The sequence below is a fragment of the Drosophila santomea genome, chromosome 2R (assembly GCF_016746245.2).
Source record: "Drosophila santomea strain STO CAGO 1482 chromosome 2R, Prin_Dsan_1.1, whole genome shotgun sequence".
Taxonomy (NCBI): Eukaryota; Metazoa; Arthropoda; class Insecta; order Diptera; family Drosophilidae; genus Drosophila; species Drosophila santomea.
The window spans coordinates 13,428,482-13,450,821 of NC_053017.2; the positions used below are offsets into that span (position 1 = coordinate 13,428,482).

A 22,340-nucleotide genomic window follows, 5' to 3' on the forward strand; every position below is an offset into this window, starting at 1 on the left:
GTAAAATACGATAATTATTATCTGAATCGAGATCGAAGTCCTTAGAAAATGTACCGCTGGTAGAAAGCTGGCCAGTCAACTCGGGCAGCAAATGATGGGATCTTCTGGGCAAAAGTTTGACTTATTGTATCGCCTTCGTTGCCAATCCAATGGATGGACAATCCGAACTGGCCCAAAGGTACTTCGAAGTCATCATCGAGTTTCTATGAAAAATAAGTAGAGATTACCTTGAGGTACTACACATGTGGATTCACCCGGCACTCACATAAAAGTCAACAGAGAAAGTCAATGGCGAGTTGTCCTTGCCATATGAGAAATAAAGATGGGAGGCCGTCTGTTGGCCAATGTAACTCAGAGGTAGGGTCCAGTTTACAATGGAAACATCTTCATAGGGCTGGATGAAAACACTGGCGTGATCTGTAGTGTTTGCCCGGAAATCCAAGCGCACTGTATTGTTTCCCACTTCCGTTTTGGCCAAAAGCTCAAGTTTCGGCTCAGAGGGAGGAACAATTTGTTCTTCTCGTGGTAGCCACATTATCTGCAGACGATTCTTCACCCATCGGTGATCATATAGAGGATATCCGCACATCATAACCGTAGTGCAGTCCGTAGCAATGCTGACCAATCCAGTCATGTTCAACGTGGAGAGCTTGAGGGGAGCTGCTCCCCGACGATCCTGGAAGTTGAACAAATAGCCGGAGTCATCCTTCACAACCGTGCCATCGTACTCGTAGAAGATTCGTCGTACATGCTGTGAAACAATAAGAACGTAAATGTCGATCCTTAAAAGGAAATTATGTTTACCAACCAGGTAGGGCAGTCGCTGAACATTGGTCCTTGGTCTGTAGGGAAAACCAATCTGAGTGGAGGAAGCCGTGTACATGGTCACAGCACTGATGGCCAACAAGGCGAACAGGATCATGCTGGGGCGTCGGAACATGTTAATTAGGGGTATCTGAAATGAACAAAAATATCAAATAAATATAGGTATTTGAAACAGGTATTTAAGCTTAGTTTTCTTACCACGAAGCTCAATGCCAAAACGGTTCCCAAAGCACACAAAGCCGAAATAATCAAATCCGGGTTGGTTGCTCTGGAAAATAAGAAGATTTATTAACTACTGTCTCTATGGATATGCTGTATAATCTCACCTGCCGAAACGACCCATCATGGGTATCAGAGTCACGATGAAACAGTAAATCAAATAGCTATTGTACAGGAACGGAACGACTTGGAATATCTTGAGCACACCAGTCCACGAGAAGCCGCGATCGTGCAGAGTAGTCAGCAGATTAATGGCCAAGGGAATGGCGTAGAAGATGAGTGTCCAGGTGGTCACATAGGCACTACGCAGACCATAGACGGTCAATCCAATGCCCAGAAGAGCCAGCACTGTGGCGTGTCCATGGAGAACCAGTTGCAGTTGCTGGGCAAATGCAACCTTATTCTGCAAGGATAACATAGTTCGTATATTGCACATTTCATATAACTAATCGCTTATTATTACTTACATTTTTTTGCAACTTCAGGTAAAAGTACGATGGCAGGCTCAGTCCCAAGAGACTCGGGCAAATGTAGAGGCCGATCAACAGGGCCGGAGTGCTGAAGTAAGTGAGGGATAGTCCGTACTTATCGAACACATAGGCTACTACTATGGGCAGGCCGATACCCAGTACAAAGGCAATAATCTGCAGTACAAGGATCAAAATGAACCAGCAGAGAACGTATCCAAGGGATACATCGGAAATGCTAGCAGTGCGCCAAATGGATAGGAAAATCAGGACAAGTGCTACTCCAGCCACGGCATAATTTAGAATCACGCCATTGCTCTCCGTGTAGTTAATGAAGTACAGTCCCAGGACATCGAAGAAGATGGCATGTCCCGTCTCATAAGCCTAAAATATATTGACTTAGTTCCATAACTCATTGAGAGTTAACTCATCTTACAGCTGTGTTATCCAGTTCCGTGGAATTAGCAATGGATCGCACCAGACCAAGCAGATTATCGCCCGTGTTCTGTATGGAACCTCTGGGAATGTTGGAGAATTGATCATACTTGGTATGATAGGCGAAACCGTTGATGAACTTGGCCGTGTCCAAACCTTCAAGATAAATGGTATATTAATATTCTATTAAAATAAACTTAAATGCAAATGCTTACCAATAAGATTTCCATAAGTTACAAAGATGCCAAAGTCAGTATCCGAGGGCAGGATTCCAGTTTGGAAGATTTCCTCAGCCATTGTGGTAGCCAGGTAGTGCTTAGCACTACTTTTGTATGTCTATAAGAAGTTTAATGGTTAGAGAATGAATTCGGAAAAATTGGTAAGTGATAGTTACTTCGACGAGCCAGGGGCTATTAGGCCCAGTTTGGAACACTATATCTTTGCCGCCATTGCCAGCAGCATCCAAATTGAGAACCACCCTGGAAATGACATTGTTTAGTTATTGATTAGATATATTATTCAGTTATTAATCAAATATACATATATAGAGAATTGTAAGTAATAGATATGCTAATGGGCTTACTTGCAGTATGGAGCCCATTTGTGTTGGGTAATGAAGCCATGCGAAGCTTGCAGAGGATTTTCCTCGGCTCCGTTTAGTAGGAAGATGACTGGATGTCTGATGTTTTGCTTGGTGGTGCACATCACTTGAAAGACCTCCAGGATGGCGACCACCATCTGACCAGCATCGCCGGCAGATGGACTCGTCGGCTTGGAATCAAAGTGACTGTTGACTAGCAGGTAAGTGGTACTCGTCGTATTCTTGGGACTCAGTTTGATGACAATGTTCTGCACTCCCTGGTACTTATTGACCATGGTCCAATGAATATAGGCTCCCGAGACCACTTGCAAATCGACTTCGACGTCGAAGTAGTCGTCCAGGCAATTCTCCTGTATCTGCGACACTAGACCCAACAGGTAGTCAACCGTTTTGTTCTCATTGTTATCACTGCCAACTACTTTGGTTCCGATTTCGGCTAGTTTGTAAAGATTGTTTTGGGCCCGCTCGGCGATGAAGACGCCCTTGTTGGCATCCTCGATGGTCAAACCTCTGGGAATGCTATAAAAGAGTGGCAAAACCACAGCCGCGAACAGGAGTGCCCAGAACAGTAGAAAACCACCTTCCAAATACCAGGGACCTCTCAGGTTTGGCTCCTCGTTTCGGATTTTTTTTGAGGAAACCGATCGAACGTCATCTTCGATAGGCTCGTCAGAAATCTGTAGGACAAAAAGGTTAATGTATTCAGGATAATTCTGAATTTCGCGTTGTTTTTAAACTCCTCATTACCAGTTTGTCTTTGTCACCCATTTTGTTAATCAACTTTAAGAGCTCAAGTTACTACTCTCCTTAAAATCAAACTGACTTACTTGCTCTGCGCTCAAGTTCTTTTATACCGCAAAAATCATAGGATATCAGTGAAAAGTCGTAAAAATAAAAATGCATTTATTATCATTCGAGCAATGTTCATGCTTAGGCAAATTATGAATACCTATAAACTGTTAAAGATCATAAAGATAGATTCTAACGAGGTCGGCTAATAATAAATACATTTTTTTGCTTGAGAATTGGAAATGGATATTGATTGATATGCTAAGATGTGTTAAATGTTCAAAATTAAATGAAATTTGTATATATAAACATCACTACACACTTTTACTTTTTTTTGTTAAATCGGTTATTACATAATACATTTAATTTCAAAATGATACTATGAATTTAAAAATCAGTTGTTCGGTTTGTCACTTTTGGCCAACATTGAAAACTGCCCTCGATACTGGGAAATAGATTTATGTTTCAATTAGTCAGTGATAAGAATTCTCTATATCAAGCAAGTGTATTTGCTTTTTTTTTTTAATATTCGGGGGTTTTACTGATTGCACCCATAATCTATCTGGCTTTTTTCCTAGTGTTTTATCTTTATTGCAGTCTAATATTCTGATTTAATTGATGATTTTAAATATGCATAGAACCTATAAAAGTCTATTAAGATTGTAAACGATTATTGAGTTCATGCGCCGCGATAAGACCCAAACTAGACCCACCACAACCCAATAGCTGTTGATTGGTAATAGCTGGCCCTGCATGGACAGCAGACAACAATTTAAGTATATACACCATATAAACACCTTGTTTTTACAAGAATCGAAGCGGGAACGCACAGCTTGCCACATCCCTTCTGTAGGTAAACAATTCAACTGAGAACGTATTTCCTTTAGACGCATCATCTTGCTCTAAATTTTTCGATTAAAAATCCGTATTCTCGCGCTAAAGTGATCTCTTTACAAAATCTCGTATTATGCGTGCTAATATTCAAGGAATCCACTCAGTTCTCCGTTTCAAAAACAATAGATAGTGGCCTCTGTTTCTGGCAGAGAGCGAATATACACAATGAATGGTCCCCAAATAAATGTTCTCTAAACATATACATATGTATATATATTGTTTACGGTTCCGTGTTTTATTTGTGCCAAGCAAACTCTTAGAGCAATGATAAGGAAAAAAATCAAGCCTTTCGATTGTAATTAAAGTATTCGTAATGTAGTTTAATAAAATATGTAATGTTGTATCAGATTCTATACAGTTAATGGTTAACGCTTAATGGCTACAATTAGTAAATCAGTAGCAATATCATGTTCGCATTGCCCTAGAAGTACCAGGTCTCGTAGGTGCCAACCCAACCCTGAATGTAGGCATACGACGGAAATCGTTGGATGTAGCTGCTCAGCTTTTCGATAGCAGTGATATCCTGGGTCACCCAGTGACCCCCAATGCCAATCTCTAGGGTCGGCGTGTCAAACGTTGAGGTTGTCTTCTGAAAATAAACAATTAACTTGCTGTAACGCAGATAATTACTAGTAGTTAGCACGCTAACCTCCACATCGATGGTGAACTCCAGAGGACTGTCGTCCAGTCCGTAGGAGAAGTACACCATGTACGGCGGTTCCGCCTGCTCCCGTATGAGTGTGTCATTGAAGGACCAGTTCAGTATCTTGGCATCGTTTTTCACATTAATGAATATGCCCATGTGCGAGGGTCCTGCCACCGTGAAGTTGAATCTCCTCTGCGTGGGCGTCTCCAGTTCGCTAGAGTCCTGCAGCACCAGCAATGGATAGTCGCTGGGTATCTCTGGCGTTTCCGACGTTTCTATCCACATGCTGTACTGGCGGGCTTTGTTCCATCGGTGATTGTAAAGGGGCATGCCGCAAAACATTTCCTCATCGCAAAAGTCGCTCACTTTGTGCGCCTTTCCAATGGCAGCAATGTCATCTAAAAATGCAATTTCATTTGCTTATTTAAAATCGAAATCTAAACCTTTTATAGCAGGCTTACCGTGAGCAATCTCAAAACGACGGTCCTGCGGATAAATGTACAATCCAGACTCATCTATGCGAGTACTTCCATCCGCATTGTGCAAACGACGATGGGCATGCTTCAAAAGCAATATTTAAACAATTACTTAATAATAACCTACTAACGAAAGTTAAACTTACAATCAAGGAGTAACGCTGTGGAGAAGTTTTTTCCTTGTAGGGGAATCCTGCGTTGGTGACAGCAATAATGATGAACAGAATGGTGATGCCCAGGAAGCACAGTACTATAGTTCTCGTCTTGCGGAAGAACATGATAAGCGGGGCCTGTTCAAAATTAAATCATAGATTTTTGGTTAAATAATTAGTACAATTGCTTATTAACTTACAATGAAACCGGCAAACATGAGTGAAAATACCCAGACCAGAACTGCTATAACCATGTCCGGGTTTGTCGATGAACCCGAACGTCCTTGCATGGGCATTAGGGTCACCAGAGCCACGGTGCACAGATATGTGAAGAAGACAAAGGGCAGGATCTGGCAAACTGTCACGGCAATGGCAAACAAATAGGCTGTACAGATGATTAGATTGAATAAGTATCTCATTTAGATCTCAGACAGTACCTATGGCTTACCCTTGCGGTGCCACTTTGTAACCAAGTTGACAATTAGCGCCACGATGTCGAATAGAATGCACAGCATTATCAAATAGGCCGATCGGATACTGAGTCCAGTCAGGATGAGCATTATCAGAATCAGGCAGATGCAGTGGGAGTGCATGAACAGCTGGATGCGGAATCCCAGGCCCAAGGGGTCCCTCTTGGTCTTCTCCAGATACAGAGCGGGCAGGATGCTCAGTCCGAATACGATGGGTGCCAAGTACAGGCCAAAGATAGTCCATGATGAGGTGAACCAGGACAACGAACGATCAACACCATCCATGAACAGAGCCACCAGCAATGCCAGACCAATGGCCAAAAGCAGGGAGACAAGCTGAATGGCAATGGTGATGGAAAACCGGAGGAGGACGCCCTTCCAGCTGCATCCCGAGCGAAGACACATATAGTAGATGGATATGCCGACACCCAGGAGAGCCAGCAATGTGACCACCACATTGACAATGATGCTCGTCGTCTCCGTGTAAAAGATCATGAACCAGCCGAGGAAGTCGTAGAATATATTGTGTCCCTCCGAGTGGGCCTGCAATTGGAATGTGTTTAGATTCATCCTTTTGATACATCTCCTCCAGACTTACGGCCGTATCGTCCAATTCCGGAGCATTGGCCAAAGCTCTGGCCAATGATAAGACATTATCACCAGTGTGCTGGAAGGAGGCGCGTGGAAATGCGTTGATCCTGTCGTACTTGGTGTGATACACGTAGCCATTGAAGATGTACGCCATGTCCAGGCCGGGAACACCTCCGTAGTCGCGAAAGATGCGAAAGTCCGTGTCCGAGGGTATATAGCCAGCCTGAAAGAGCTCCTCGGCCAGGGTGTTGGCGAAGGGATGTGGGACATGCCGATAGTAGTTCATCAGCCACGGATGATTTGGGCCCGACTGGAACAGAATCTCCCGGCCACCGGAGCCGGCTGAGTCCAAGTTGATGAGAGCTCTATGGAGGGTAGCAATCAATTAAGGATATATATAATACTATAGGCTAAAGATCCCACTCACTTGCAGTTCTTGGCCCACTTGTGTTGGGTGATGAAGGCGTGCGATGCCTGCAGAGGATTCTCCTCAGCTCCGTTGAACAGAAAGACAATGGGATGGGCCAGTGAATCACCAGATTTGGCTATCACACGCATCACCTCCAGCATGGTCACGACCATGGAACCATCATCGCCAGCTCCTGGACTTCCGGGCACCGAATCGTAGTGGCTATTGATCAGCAGGTAGTTCTCGTTGGTCGAGTTCTTCTCCGACAGCTTCACCACCACATTCTGGATGCCCTGATACATGTTGACCATCTCCCAGTGCATGTAAGCTCCACTGGCCTGCTGCACATCCACTTCGATCTCGAGCAGTTCGCTCATCTCGGCCTCCACTTTGGCCACCTCAGCGCGCAGAAACTCCACGGCCGTCTCCTCGTTGGCCATGCTGCCCACCACTCGTGGTCCGATCCTGGTCAGCTCAATCAGTGTGTCCTCGGCCCGCTGGGCAATGAAGGAATTGGGATGACTGGCCTCATCGCTGCGGGTCAATGGGCGTGGCATGTGGTTCATCTGGGTGTTGACCAGCGAGAGGTAGAGCACAAGCCAAAAGCCGAAAAAGGCGGGAGCGTAGTACCATTGCAGCTTCTTGGGCACCTCGAAGTCCACGTCGATGTGGTACTTGGAGTTGAACTGGAAGAAAAAGTGAATCAATTTTTGTACATTTTGGAAATTAGGATTATCCTAGAGCATGTCTCTATATCAATACTATACAGGTGCGATTTCAAGTTCAAGTGGATAAGTTATAAGATTTCCCGCAAATAGCTAAGCTTTATGGCCAAGCAATATCTAATCTTGGTCTGGCAGCTGCCTGTCTAACCGAATCCAAAAAATTCCCGGCTAACTTATAGCTTTTTCGGTAACTGACTTTCGATCTGGAACAATCCGCAGATTTCTATGCAAGCCGAGTCGATTGGCATTACTGACGCCTCCAAACTGCCAGAATTGGCGGAGAATTGCCGAGGATATCAGCCGGAATATAAACTTTTACTGCCCCGCAATCCGTCTTAATCGATAAGGGTCTCTTCACGGGCATGATTCCTTAATTTTCTCATTTGATTTCCTCAGTAAACATTGCTCGAGTTGGAGAAATCGTGCTTTCGTCGCGTGTTCAATTCATGATTCACGGGTGGTCACTTGGAGATTGGGAAGATTGTAAAGGACCATAAAGCCGCCGAAGTCGCTGTCATAAAGCGATAATGTCCCAATAAATAGGTAACAGCTGCGTTTATCGCTCTGACATGCTAGGAAACTCGCATTTTTCGCTATGTTGCGGCCTTTTTGAAGTTGGTCATGTTTTAATCGATCTCCAATCTTTATTGCTTTTTATTTTAAATTTTTATTAAATTTATATTTTAAATTTGGTTCACATTTTTTGACTATATTTTGTACATTGATTGGTGTCCTGGCATTTAACAATATTTTTGTATTTAGTGCACTTCACAAATCCGCAGAGTCTGTTTGCATAGTAATCTGCATTAATTAATTGAAATTCCTTGATTGCAGTTATTTAAATTCACGTTTTTTAAATCACAAACTTTATTAAGTTCCTTTTTTAATTGCAGCTGTACAAATGCTAAATAAAGAGCTTTCTTTCTTGGTTTATTATCAGCATCCTTTCATTGCGTCCTTTTTTGCACCAAATTTCTAAATAAAATTATTCACTATATTCACTTGCAATACGTACACTCATTTTGCCACAGGTTTTTTGTTAGCACTGGTATTTCGAATATCACAGTTGTTATATCCTTCGAAAGGACTCCAGAAAACTTAAACACCGCTTTGCTAATCCTTTGGCTCTCCCGCAACCGGGGACCTCAACCTTCGAGTGCCAATTGAGGTACCAGTCGCTCTGGTCGCCTAAAGATATATGAGAGCCAGCGGCATTGAAGGTCTGGGGAATTCGCCAACGATGGAAAAATATTGGTGGTAATGGTGATTCTTTGATATCGGAGTAGCTGCACGATAAACAAGTAGTTGTTCTGGGGAAAACGGGCGGGTATTTTTTATTAGATTTCACTGAGCTACATGGGGGCAGCAGCAATTTGCTAACCGATTTTTATCTTTATGGCGAATGGAGCTTGTCCAGTTGTATCGTAAAGGGTGCAGATACCAATTCTTAAGATACACGGCTTCGGCGGCACTTGCGAATTAGAACTTGAACGATGTCCATAAACTTTAGGATAGCGAAACTTAATGGCACGGCGTATATCGTAATGCTTCCGTAATCCCGAGATGTGACTCTGCGCTGGCGGTACCTCCGACTGACTGGCATTAGATGGCTGCTCCCGGGTACACCCAGATACCCAGATACCCATTGGCAATCCGAATTCCAGCCCCACTTGTTGCGCCTTTTTTTTGTGTACGAGAGTTTACTAATTAATTTGTGCCCGGCAGTTGTACGATTGTCGCTGATTTCATTCCATTTTCGTTTATGTGTCATTCCACCTTTGTATGCTGTAGATTCTGTCTCGCTTTTCCCCACATCGCAATAGCAGCAGATCCTCTTCAGGGTTTTGGGTTCCGCTGATTTCGCTTGATTAACAGATTGTTTACGTATTTGAATTGCTTTCGCATGTATTTCAGATTCACCTGTCTATTGTATTGAATTGTCGTTGCAGCTTGTTCCGCCCGAGTGGATTCGATAGCTGGGAAACTGGCGGGTGGCTATCAAATTATGTCAACCGTTTTCTCGCTCGACTGCCCGAAGTATTGAGCTACCTAGCTACCTATCTGTATCTCAAGTTTTGAATGTATCTAAACACCCACGAATTCCACGAAGAAAGTGTGGAGGTTTCCCTACGCTAGCATTTTCAAATGTGTTATTAGCATTTTACATCGAACGAGAAAGTCGTTGTATTTTAATTACATTTTCATACGCTCATGGTATAAAAAGGTACTATATATCTTAAAAACAAGCGGCAAAATAGCTTTAAGTTCCATTACTGTTGGTTTCCAGGTACAATATGATAGTGGCAATTAAACTTGTAAACACCCCAATTAATCGCTGACAAAGTCATAAAAACGGTTCAATAAAGCTAATACGAATTCCACTTGTTGTTATGCCCCTTATCAATCCGAAAATAAGTTCAAAAGTTGTACGCGTGTAATTTCTCATGGCTAAGATAATACAATATTACAGTAAGTCTTATAAATAGAAACTATAAGGATACACATAACTTAACAAAATAATTTTACCCCAAAAATCCCAACTGATCTCATCACCTAACTCCCAGCACGTATTCCATTATCTTTTGGAAAACCAACTTAATTATAATGCGTATTTCCCAAGTGTTTAGATTGCTTATGTTTTCATAAAACACGTTTCCAGGAAACTTAACAATTCTTAACTAATATTAGTGTGCTGCAACCTTATTCCTATCAACGAAATTTCCATTTATTCATATCGGTGAATTTGTTTTTTTTGTGTAATTTCAAATTGCCTTAGATTACAAAGCCGCGATTCGTATCCGTGGGGTAAATATAGGGTGTTTTTTTTAGAGGTATAGAACTTTAAATTGCAATAAAACAACGATGGATTATTCGATTGACATGAATTTTATTGACATGAAAGATAATCTTGTGGCATTACATTTTAAATATGATTTCTGGCATATGACCGCCACGGCTGGCTCGGATGTAGTCCAATCTGGACGTCCAATTTGCAATGACTTTTTCCAATATTTGGCCGTATATCGGCAATAACACGGCGAATGTTGTCTTCCAAATGGTTTAGCGTTTGTGGCTTATCCGCATAGACCAATGACTTTACATAGCCCCACAAAAAGTAGTCTAGCGGTGTTAAATCACAAGATCTTGGAGGCTTATGAAAAATCGGGAACAACAGCAATCTCGTTTTGGGCCCATTCGACGAATCTACGCCTTGCTTGATGATCGTTTGGTTTCAATTCTTGCACGAGTTGGATTTTGTAAGCACGCATGACGAATTGCCAAACCAAACTGAGAATAAATCACTTGACAGCTGTTAAATCGGTCGCCATCTTGAACAGTAATGCCAACTTAAAGTTCTATACCTCTAAAAAAAACACCCGTTATAAACAAATTTGGCAACGAAAGCAAACGATTTTTTTTTTGTCGACTAAGGGGAATTCGTCTCAAGTGTCGTTTGTCTGGCAAATCCTTATCTCCAATGTACTGTTGTCACTTTTCGCAACTCCAAATTGGGTTCGAGGAATCCGTGAAATCACAGTGAGCTGCTACTAATACCCACTAATCGCCTGCACTTAGTCTCGATTGCTGGCAATTACGAATGTAATCGCTATGCGTATACGGATGAAACAGGCGATGGTCCTCCCCACCTTTTTTCCCCACCCCTTTGGCCAGTCCGCCACTGATAACTCGATACTTGTGATAAGCCCGGTGGCTCTTGAGCCCTGGAGCACCGAAATCCGCAAACAAATCCCACACGTATAAAATTGCCAGTGGCATTGTCCGGCGTTTTAGTTTGCCTCCGTTCGGCAAGTGGTTCCATTACGGTAGTACGGTTACCAGAGGATTCCGTACTTATAACTAATCACTAATCTGTAGACAGGCCACAAGCAACGGTAGTTACAAGTGAGTGTAAGAGAGCGAGAGAAAGGATATTCCAGTCTACCAGGATATTCCGATATTCTTATAGAAAATTGATACAAGTGTTTGAAGAGAGAGTAAGAGTGATATGCATCCTTGGTGACCCCAATTTTTGATTAAAGAAAGTATAACTACGGAAGAACGCCCACCACGGATTTCGATTCCGTTAGTGGGAAGTTGGATAGTTTTAGTCAAACATCAAACATTAGGCGACATACGCGAGTGCGAGCGAACGGAAAAGAAAGAGAGTAGCGTCCATCTGGTGACCCCAATCCCAATTCCAATGCCAATCTCCTGCCGCAGCAAGAGAGTGACTAGAGAGAGCTCTGTCGCCAAGTGAGCAGCGCAGTGCAGCAGCCGCAGTCGCAGCAGCAGCAGCAGCCGCAGTCGCAGACGAACGCCAACCGTCAAAGGGGACAGTCGTACGCCCCGCCATCCAATCAGCTGATCCAATCAGTTTCCAATTGGATTCTCGCATTGGACTCATCGCGCCCACTAGTTTCAGTTTATTTTCGGTCATATGTGCTAATAAGACAACGCGAGTGCCAACTAATTGTGCCGGCGATTCTGATTCTACAACAGTGCAAGTGATCGTCTTCGCGCAGACGGAAGACGCGGAAGATTCTTGCAGCGGGCCAAAAGGTAGCAGACAACAGTTGCCAGGCTTCTTTGCAGTGAAGGAGACCAGAATTCTACCGCTCTTCTTCTTCTTCTGCCTCTTCTTCTTCTTCTTCGGGGGCATTTCTTTCAACAAACAACCGCAAGTGCAGCCGCAACTTCCTTTCTTCAGCAGGTTATTGACTCAAGCCCTTGCAGCGTGTCGCGTTCTATGTGTGTTTATGTTTGAATGCCGTCTGCATCTGCGTCTGCATTTGTATCTGTATCCGCATTTGTATCCGTATCTGTGCCTGTGTGCCTGCTGATTGTTTTTCGTTCCAACTTCTTTTCTTTTTCCAATGCGTCTGCCTGCGTTGAGTCCAAACAAATGCGGTTCTTGTCGCAAGTTGATGTGGTTTCTATACTGTGGGATTGCATTGTGAGTGGAAATGTTTGAGATTGAAAGAAAAAGTAGTTTCGACACCCATAAGATCATTTTATCACTAACAGTTAAGCCTCAAGAACGGCCTCTTCTTTCAATCTTTAATCTGAAATCGCGATTAGGAACTTTATAGTGCCAAACGGAACTTTGCAAATGTTCTGTAGGCATTAACAAGGTATCCAATAGTCCGCAGACCTTTGATTTGTTTGTAGCCTTAGCCGGCTTTTCGTACCCGCTGTTGTTGTCACAGTTGATTGCGCCGACGCCTCTGCAACGCAAGTTTTGTTTTGGATTCTCCACTTCCTTCAATGCCCCCCATTCAAATTGTCTTTAAATAGTTCCACATTCCACCTCCCCCCACATTTTTTTTTGGTTATTAAGTAGGTGTGGCTGCCGCACAGAGAGTTTCCTCTGTTTGTTTGTTGTTGTTGTGGTGGAAAGTGATTAGCTCAATCGATAAGCGTTTCGAATGGGGTGAAGTACGAGGAGATTACTTTTGCACATCGCATTCGTGTTTTTGTACTTGCCTCACTTTTAATCGTGCTCTTCTTCTTGCCGCCGGCGCGGGTCACCTAGAAGTCAATGGAAAATGGGTCGCGATGTCGATGTTGCACTGTAATCCCAATGACATTTTTGCATTCAGTTGCGGCAAATCGAGAAAATAAAAACATTTCGCTTAATTGCCTCAGTAGCCAGTAGTTTTTCTACCCCTCCCACCCAGTGGTCCTATTCGTTTTTAGGACACACTCGTCGTCAGTTTTAATTTTGGTGGACATTCATCTCGGAAAATGCGATGTTTGAAATGTTTAGTGGGCCATTTCAAGAGATGATCGCACATTTGTAATATTTGGTGGGTTGCTTATACTAAAAAAGGCTTAAGCCTACAGTGAAACAAGGGGGAATGATGCCGAACAAATTTATGATTTATAAATAATCTACACATTTTTGAAGACTTAATTTATAGAATGATGTATTTATTAGATGTGAATTTGATCATGATTTATAGAATCACTTTTGATTCACCAACATCCAAAACAGGAATAGTGTATTTTCACTGCGGCACTGGCAAACAAACAAAAATTTGTTATTAAATATTTCCCACACAGAAACTCAGCCGCATCACATGTGTGAACATTAAACCATAATACTTATATGTAGTATAGCCCAGTTGGCTATAAATAAGCATGAAATACCGTCCGAAAAATTACAAAATGTGTCTCATTCAATGTTGATGTGTTCAGAATGCCTATGTTTTATTCGCCCAAAATTGTTAGATTCCCAAATGCCGAATTTAAATATGGACTCATTGTTTATTTGGTTAAAGCTGCATCATTTCAATGTCGTTGGCTAATTTGCGCCTGTCGTTACTTTTCATTTAAACAGCGATCTTTTATTTCATTTTTTGTTTTGTGAGCCAAATGGTGAACACATGTTTTCCGCTTTGTATCTACGCGCAATGGAAAACATTGAAAGTAAGAGTATACACTCAACGCCAACATATTCCTTAAATATGAATTACAAAAGCTTTGGAGCACTTAAGATTCTGTAGCCTACTTCATTTCCTGCCCACTTGACACTTCGAATACCCGATAAGTATTATCTATGGCAGATGCTTTGAATAATCACAGCCTTGATTCGATAATGTGGAGTATTCACGAGACAAGAACCTCATTCATGTTTCGAGGTTTGTGCCCATGTGCTATCAACATATTTCCTGATCGATTTCAATGGAATATTGAACAGTTGGAATCCGTCCTTCTGCCGACAGCTTCAAGTCGATCGCACTGGCTTATCACGACTCTCCTAATTATTTAATCGATGCTCAGCGCTCAAGTGGCTGCCCTTTCCCCATCGCCAGAGAAATGGAACCGATTAGCCGTGGTGACACATATCTGCAGAGCTTTATCAGCCGAATGCGTCACAATTGGAATTCGACAATTGAGCTTAATTAGTGGGGGGAAGGTTACTGACTCCGACACTCTTAATATAATATTTAGTTTTGGTGACTGTATTTTTATCCCCTTTCAGGCCACAATGAAATCAAAGTACGAAAACATGAAGATCATCTACAATCGCAGCAAGATCGGCTGGTACTGGGCACCTCTGTTCGTGTCATGCTGGTTTCTGCTCTTCTATCTGGTGGTGATACCCAGTTTCCATCGCATGCCACAGCTAAAGACACTCGAGGATGAGCGCCAGCAGCCGGGCCAGTTCATCGGGGAGCGGGCGGAGAACACCCTTCTCAGGCTCTCCAAGATCGGACCCAAGGTCGTGGGCAGTGCGGCCAACGAACAGGTGGCCATTCAGTTTCTGCTCAGCGAGATAGGTGACATCATCGACGAGGCTCGAACGGATCTCTACGATATCGAGAAGGATGTCCAAGTGGCCTCCGGTCACTATCTGCTCTGGTCGATGGTCAATGTCTATCAGAGCATCCAGAATGTGGTGGTCAAGCTGTCGCCGAAGAATGCCACCAGTGAAGCGGCTCTTCTGATCAATTCCCACTTCGATTCCGTGCCGGGTAGCTCGGGTGCCGGTGATGCCGGAATGATGTGTGTGATCATGCTGGAGGTTCTCCGGGTTATCACCAAGTACGAGACCCCGCTCACCTACTCGGTTGTGTTCCTCTTCAACGGAGCCGAGGAGAATCCATTGCAGGGCAGCCACGCATTCATCACCCAACATCCTTGGGCCCAAAACGTAAAGTAAGTGAAGTCCTTGTACCAAATTGATGTATTGTAGTTATTATAGGCTAGATTTTAGATATATTTAGTACTACACCTATTTAACCATAGAAAATGTTACATTTTTTAGAGCGGTCATCAATTTGGATTCGGCTGGCAGTGGAGGACGAGAAATCCTGTTTCAATCCGGACCCGATCATCCTTGGCTAATGAAGGTAGATCTCCCATTAGTTCTTACATGATGATTGTTGTTAATCTTGTTTATTTCCGTTAAGTACTACGGCAAGAACATAGTTCATCCGTTTGCCTCCACTATCGGAGAGGAATTGTTCCAAAATGGTTTTGTTCCCTCAGAGACCGATTATCGCGTGTTCCGCGACTACGGCCATATACCCGGTAATATAAAGTGAAGTACGAAAATGTGCCTAATCACTAAGACTTTTGGTATTTTGGTCTTTTGGTGGCGGCAGGTCTCGATATGGCGCAGACTTTGAATGGCTATGTGTACCATACCAAATATGATCGCTTTAATCTCATCCCGCGACGAACTTACCAACTGACTGGCGAGAATATTTTGGCTCTGGTGAAGGCACTGGCCAACGCAGAGGAACTGGAGAACCCATCGGTTGGTTATATAATATTACTATTAAAAAGTATACTTTTACAACAGGAATCTTCTTCATTTAGAAATACGCCGAGGGACACATGATATTCTTCGACATGATGGGCTGGTTCTTTGTCTATTATCCGGAGACCACGGGTATCATCATCAACATCACTGTGTGTGTCCTGGTGTGCGTCACCATCGTTTTGTACATCTGGATGATGTCCAGCAGCACGGGCATGTTCCGTCGTCGGATTTGGGCCAAGTTTGGCATTCTGGCCGCTCTCCAGGTGGCTGGAGTTGCTCTGGGCATTGGTCTGGTCATATCGATAGCCCTGTTCCTGGACGCGGTGAATCTGCCGATGTCCTGGTTCTCGCAAAACTGGATGCTCTTTGGCTTGTACTTCTGCCCCATGATTTTTGGCATGGGCATTGTCCCAGCTATTTACTTTAGTCGAACCAAAGAGGTGAGTTTAAGATAGTGTTAATTTAACTTTATTAATTTGTAATTCTACTTTCTTTTTTTTTAGCATGGCTTACCCCTGGGCTATGGCATTCAGCTGTTGATGCATTCGCATTGCCTGATCCTGACCATCATCACCGCCATAATGGTGAGCTATAGCATTCGTTCCGCCTTTGTCATAATGCTCTGCATCGGCTTCTACACTCTGTCCGTGCTGCTCAATTTGGTCACTAAAGCACACAAAACAAGTGAGTCCCACTACCTTATATATGTTTTTTTATTATTTTAAATACCTCTTTATTGTCATTCAGATTTCCTGTGGCTCATACCGCACTGCATTTGCCAGGTGCTGCCATTCATGTTCTACACGTACTGCTGCTATGCCTTCTATGTGGTTTTTGTGCCCATGCAGGGACGCGAGTGTAATACCAATCCGGAGATTCTGATGGGCTTCTTTACGGCACTGATGGTGCTGCTATTTGCACCCTTCCTGGTGCCCTTGTTCTGTTTGTTCCGCAAGTCCAAGACAATTATCTCAATGTTTGGCATCTGTACGATAGTGTTTATCATATTTGCCGCAACACCGATTGCCTTTCCTTACGCCGAGAAGACGGCTCCCCAAAGATTCTTCGCTGTGGTTTGTCTCTTGTTTTTGATTGTTACATTCCAGTCTTCTAAATATGAGCTTTACTTACAGCACACAGCGAGAACCTTCCACAATGGCGATGCTGCAAGCACAGTTAGTCATAAGGACTCGGGATACTTCGTCCTTCCGGTCGATCGGCGTCCACACACCGTGGATGACATTCTCTTTGAGAATACTAACTTTACCAAGTCAGAACGCATCGATTGTGATTCGGAGCTCATGTGCGGATTCCCCATTTACAGCTCACGCTGGTTAAATGCAGTGTAAGTTCTAATAACATCAAATAACTTACCTTTACTTACTACTTTAATTGATTCCAGTGACAATAGTTATTTTGTGCCTGGTCCCGAACCAAATAGGGAGTATATTCCCACTCTGACTATTTTGGATAAATCGAGCAAATCGGATACAAATATTAAATTTGATCTGGAGATCTCAGGGCCAGATCACACCAGTATATTCATTCTACCCCTAAACGATAGCAAATTGGTGGATTGGTCCTTCACTAAAGATCCGCTGGATGCGAATGTAACGCCTCCATACTACGTGTACTGGTCATATGCATTAGATCCCAAGCCGCTGCAGTTTTCACTGGAATTCGAGGTAATACAAATACTTACAGATTATGCATAAGTGGAATAGTTAACTCATTCCTCTTTTCCAGCACGATGATCCAAATTGGTCGGGTGGCACTTTCAAAATAGCTCTGATGGGCCATCGAATACACGACGACATGTACATTACGGAGGACTTCCGGGAGTTTCTGGCCACGTTTCCGCCGTGGGCGCATGTCAGCTCCTGGCTTGGATCCTACAACAGTTGGCAGCTTTAAGTGCAGGCTCAAAGTTCCTTTGCGAACTCAACTCAATCCCATTTTTGCCATGACACCTCAGCTACTCCTAATTCTGGTACTGTTAATGATGAAGTGTACCATTTATCCTAATCCAACGAACAAAGTGTCGATAAGCATGGCACGTCCTAAATTGTATTAGTATTAACGATTAGAACACTGTAGTTACTACTTTGTAATTTTATTAAAATATACTATAAATTATTTATTAAGATACGCCAACTTTGGAGTCTATATTCTCATCGCCGCCTATACAATCCAGCTCTCGAGGGCCGAGAACCAATCGGTGGTATACGTCCAATCCGGGAAGGTTGCGAGGAACTCTTTGAATTCCTCGGTGTAGTGCTCGGGATGGTACTGGAAGTGCTCGGATACCACCAGCTTCATGTATGGTCCATCTGTGTTGCTCTCCTCGTGCTCGAGCTCCACCCAAAAGTTGAGGGGCTCTTCGGTTTGCGAGTATATGGCATAGATCAGGTATGGAGGTGTGTGCTCCTCCAGCAAAGGTGTGTGGTCAAAGGACCAGTCGGTCACCTTGACATTCTCGAGCGGATCTATGTACATCATAACGCGATCGCTGGCCCTCAGATTGTACTCATATCGTACCTTGTTGCCTACCAGGGAATTCTTCGACACCTGGGTAAGGTTTATATTCAATGGAATCACGGGAGGCGAGCTGTAGATCCAACGGGCAGAGTCTCTGTGATAAAAGAACAAGTTGAGCTACCGACTTAGGACGGGCTGAGATCACCAACTCACTTCCATTCTATCCAGCGGCCACTGTACAGTGGAAGACCACAGTAGGGCTCAGCGGCACAGGTGGCTGCCGTCCAGCTTTCCGGCTCGGCGTTCTTGAATGTTGTGTCATCCAGTTCATGGAGTCGTGTATCCACAGGCTGAATATAATAGCCCGAGTCCTGCTTACTAGTGCCATCCAAATTGTGGAATGTGCGTTGAGTGTGCTGATGGCAAAATAAAGGATAAGTTTCATAAATGTATCTTAACATGTGTATCTTTAAACCTACCAGCACATAATAACGCTGAGGCGCCAATTGCTTCGCAAATGGAAAACCAGCTGATGTGCAAGCCAAGATGATGAAAATAATTGTGATCACACCAAACGATGAAAACACAATCTTGGGATTTCGGAACTTGTGCATGATGGGAATCTGCAAGGATATGCTTAGTATATCTTGAAACAAAATCGTTAACTAAATGAACTTACGACAAAGCCAGCATAGTTGATAGTGGTAGCAATGATAAAGAGTGATATCATTATATCGGGTGTACTTTCGGGGCCATCGCGACCCTCCATGGGCACAAAGGTGACCAGAGTTGCATAGCAGATGTAGGTGTAGAAGAAGAAGGGCAGCAGCTGGAACAGCAGGTGAACTGTCACGAAGTAGCTCTCTAAAGGGGCAAAAGAAATCCTTTAAAAATCCTGATGTCTAGAAAATCTTGTCCAAATACTCACTCTTCAGGGTGAGCTTCAGTACTATTTGCAACAGGACGGAAAGCGTGTAGAAGAAGATGCCCACCATGAAAAAGTAGCTGGAGCGAATGGCCATGATGGTCATGATGATGCAGAGCAGGGCCAGCAGGATGCACTGGGCGTGCATGAAGCAGGCGATGGTCTGATCCAACTTCATGTTCGTTTTCCTCTTCGTATATCCGATATAAGTGGCCGGAAGTATGCCAAAGGCGAAGAACAAGGTGCAGAAGTACAGGCCAAAGACCATCCATTTTCCGTAGTACCAGGATTCGGCTAGACCCACACCTTGCATAAACACCGCCACCAAGAGGGTCAAGCCGCAGGCCACAAACAGAGTGCCCGCTTGGACCAGGAAGATGATGGCAAATCTCATGACCACAGCCTTCGGCGCATCTGCACCATTGTCCAATGTCATGATGTACAGAGAAGTGCCGATGCAAACGAAGGCCGCCACAGAAACCACCACATTGATGGCTATGCTCACGGATTCCGTATAGGTCATCATGAACCAGCCCAAGAAGTCATAGTACACGGTGTGACCCTTCTCATACGCCGTGGTGTTATCCAGCTCTGGAGCATTGGCCAGTGCCCAAATCAGGGGCAATACGTTCTCGCCGGTCGACTGGTAGGTGCCGTATTCCACGTTCTTGAAGTTATCGAACTCGGTGTGGTACACATAGCCATTCATCACACTGGCCATATCCAGGCCAGGAACGCCGCCGTAATCGCGGAAGATGCGGAAATCGGTGTCCGAGGGAATGAAGTTGTGCTGGAAGAGCTCTTCGGCCAAAGTCTGAGCATATGGATGCGGAACACTGGCTTGGTAGTATTTCGCCAGCCAAGGGTGATTGGGACCCGTTTGGAAGAGCACCTCACGGCCACCAGCTCCAGTCGAGTCCAGATTCACCAAAGCTCTGACATTCGTAGAGAGGAAATGGATGAGTGATTTCCGTTTTTTACTCTTAGAAGTCATACAAAAAACTTACTTGCAATTCTTGGACCATTTGTGCTGTGTGATAAATCCGTGGGAGCCCAGCATACAAGCCTCCTCGGCGCCATTGAAAAGGAAGACCACGGGATGTGTGAGGGTTTTTTCGGAGCGCGAGATTACGCGCAGGGTTTCCAGCATGACAACCACCATGACGCCATCATCTCCAGCAGCAGGTGTTTGCACCTCCGAATCGTAGTGGGAGTTGACCAGCAGATAGTTCTCGTTGTCTGAGCTCTTCTGCGATATTTTTACTATCACATTAGAGAGATTGGTGTAGGAAATGGTCATGCCCCACAAATGGAAGCCACCGGAAGAGTACTGTGTGTCCACTTCAATGTCATAGAGATCCAAACGCGCCTCGTCCTTAATCTTCTGGATCTCTCGCATCAGGAAATTGATCGTGTGCACCTCGTTGTTGATGGAGCCACTCATCTTGTTGCCAATTGCCGAGTACTCGGCCAACTGGCGCATCGCCCGCTCGCCGATGAACTCATCCGGATGCAGTGCCTCCTCACTCTGGTACAGCATCTTCGGGTAGCTGTAGAAACTGGGCAGTACGGCGGCATAGAACAGAGCAAAGGCGGCGGCTGCGTAAATGGGTGCTCCGAACCAGGGCCACTTCTTATCCCTGGACTTGCCGCCATCCTTCTCCTCTGTGATGTCAAGGATTGAGAAAGACATCTGGAAGTTGAAATGCGAAAGTTATAGGTCGCAAGATTAGCATGGCAAGAAATAGACGTTCAACTTGAAAATTTGGCAAAGGAAATCTAACTCGAGTATTAAGAAAACGTTGCATACTTTTAGGCACTTAACAAAACGATATTCGCGCGTGGCACACACTTACGATATAGGATCGCGAATAATTTACAATTATCTCATGCTATATGAGTGGTTGCCGAATCGTAGTCTTTCGATCGAATAAATGGAAGCCATAAAAGTTTTCTAAATATCATAAATTGCTCCAGTTGGAGAGTATAGAAAGGTCGTAAAGCCATTAGCTCCCTACAAAGCACTTAAGTTTATGGTCTCCAAAATTTAAAATGTCACGAAAACTTGTTCTAAATACAGCAATCGATAACAAGACCAGGTCCTATTATATGGCCGATATAAACTTTCTTATCGCCTGTGGATACTCGAAGCTCAGGAAAAATGGCTCATTTTCTTGGAAATATTATATTATATCACTTTGTAAGGAATTCCTTGATTTTCGCCAGCTTATCAGCAGACATGACTTCACATTTTCGACAGCAAGCCTTATATTTGAAAGGAACACAACCACTTTGAGGACACTCTGCGATCTTAATCAGCTCAAGTCCGGTAAAATATGGTTAGGCATACCACTAACCTTCAGATCGCACGCGACTCTCGGACCGGAATTCGAAACTTTGAAATACAACCGTACCAGAGCCCAGCCGTTGGGCAACTAAGACGCTCCGTTCGGGTTCCCAAGAATTAAGTAGGGCCCAGTTTCGGCGCCGTGGATTTCTTATCGCCACCATGGCAGCGATAATAATTAAATATTATGATTATAATCGTCGAATTTGGCGCATAAAACGATTACATCCAGCGATAGGCGATACCAGAAGCCTTTTCTCTTTATAACTTCTTTATGGACCCCGTTTCTTACGCGATTAGGACTCACGTTCGGCGTGGATCGTTCGGTGGGGTCCAAAATCTAAAAAATCTACATAAAACGTACGTAAAATAATTTAGATCGGTTGCTCCTTTAATTTGGAATATGCGACCGTCTTATCGGATCACATAAATTCCAAACGTGTAAGTTAGATAAGAACACACATTAAATATAAGTGGGAATTTCTAAGCAATCCCACAAATTTGTAATTATAATTTAAGTTACAGTACTAAGTTAGTAATTTAGTAAGAGACGTAGACAATGCAAAAAATGGCATTAAAATTCATGAATTAAATTCATGACTCGGTGGTAAACCCCTCT

General features: G+C 43.7%; 4 protein-coding genes across 6 annotated transcripts; 1 reads left to right on the forward strand and 3 right to left on the reverse strand.

Annotated features, from left to right (window-relative positions):
* Positions 1 to 41: 41 nt before the first annotated feature.
* LOC120444865 (endoplasmic reticulum metallopeptidase 1) lies at positions 42 to 3,315 on the reverse strand. Its single transcript, XM_039624831.1, has 11 exons — positions 3,295 to 3,315; positions 2,530 to 3,224; positions 2,341 to 2,425; positions 2,162 to 2,282; positions 1,948 to 2,102; positions 1,512 to 1,895; positions 1,152 to 1,447; positions 1,024 to 1,093; positions 809 to 955; positions 266 to 751; positions 42 to 203 (listed from the first exon to the last, which is right to left on the reverse strand). Exons 1-11 carry the CDS (start codon positions 3,313 to 3,315, stop codon positions 42 to 44), a joined length of 2,622 nt encoding a protein of 873 aa, XP_039480765.1.
* A 1,208-nt stretch (positions 3,316 to 4,523) lies between these two features.
* On the reverse strand, positions 4,524 to 9,271 carry LOC120446256 (endoplasmic reticulum metallopeptidase 1). 2 transcript variants are annotated; one of them, XM_039627128.1, is made up of 9 exons: positions 8,715 to 9,271; positions 6,993 to 7,660; positions 6,573 to 6,930; positions 5,953 to 6,517; positions 5,705 to 5,889; positions 5,499 to 5,642; positions 5,338 to 5,437; positions 4,880 to 5,274; positions 4,524 to 4,819 (listed from the first exon to the last, which is right to left on the reverse strand). In XM_039627128.1, the coding sequence occupies exons 1-9, from the start codon at positions 8,718 to 8,720 to the stop codon at positions 4,652 to 4,654; spliced, it is 2,589 nt and encodes an 862-aa protein (XP_039483062.1). In that variant the 5' UTR covers positions 8,721 to 9,271; the 3' UTR covers positions 4,524 to 4,651. The 2 variants fall into 2 exon arrangements, with proteins under 2 accessions (XP_039483062.1, XP_039483063.1); XM_039627129.2 differs by having other exon boundaries at positions 4,524 to 4,816; positions 8,715 to 9,264.
* Positions 9,272 to 12,018: 2,747 nt separating this feature from the next.
* Positions 12,019 to 18,125, forward strand: LOC120445821 (endoplasmic reticulum metallopeptidase 1). 2 transcript variants are annotated; one of them, XM_039626438.1, is made up of 11 exons: positions 12,019 to 12,259; positions 14,685 to 15,361; positions 15,471 to 15,555; positions 15,616 to 15,736; positions 15,811 to 15,965; positions 16,028 to 16,411; positions 16,475 to 16,655; positions 16,719 to 17,044; positions 17,105 to 17,316; positions 17,374 to 17,656; positions 17,718 to 18,125. In XM_039626438.1, exons 2-11 carry the CDS (start codon positions 14,691 to 14,693, stop codon positions 17,883 to 17,885), a joined length of 2,586 nt encoding a protein of 861 aa, XP_039482372.1. In that variant the 5' UTR covers positions 12,019 to 12,259; positions 14,685 to 14,690; the 3' UTR covers positions 17,886 to 18,125. The 2 variants fall into 2 exon arrangements, with proteins under 2 accessions (XP_039482372.1, XP_039482373.1); XM_039626439.1 differs by lacking the exon at positions 12,019 to 12,259 and adding an exon at positions 12,392 to 12,410.
* Positions 18,069 to 21,799, reverse strand: LOC120445820 (endoplasmic reticulum metallopeptidase 1). Its single transcript, XM_039626437.1, has 7 exons — positions 21,732 to 21,799; positions 20,382 to 21,067; positions 19,378 to 20,309; positions 19,129 to 19,313; positions 18,929 to 19,072; positions 18,663 to 18,865; positions 18,069 to 18,603 (listed from the first exon to the last, which is right to left on the reverse strand). Exons 2-7 carry the CDS (start codon positions 21,065 to 21,067, stop codon positions 18,153 to 18,155), a joined length of 2,601 nt encoding a protein of 866 aa, XP_039482371.1. The 5' UTR covers positions 21,732 to 21,799; the 3' UTR covers positions 18,069 to 18,152.
* Positions 21,800 to 22,340: the final 541 nt, after the last annotated feature.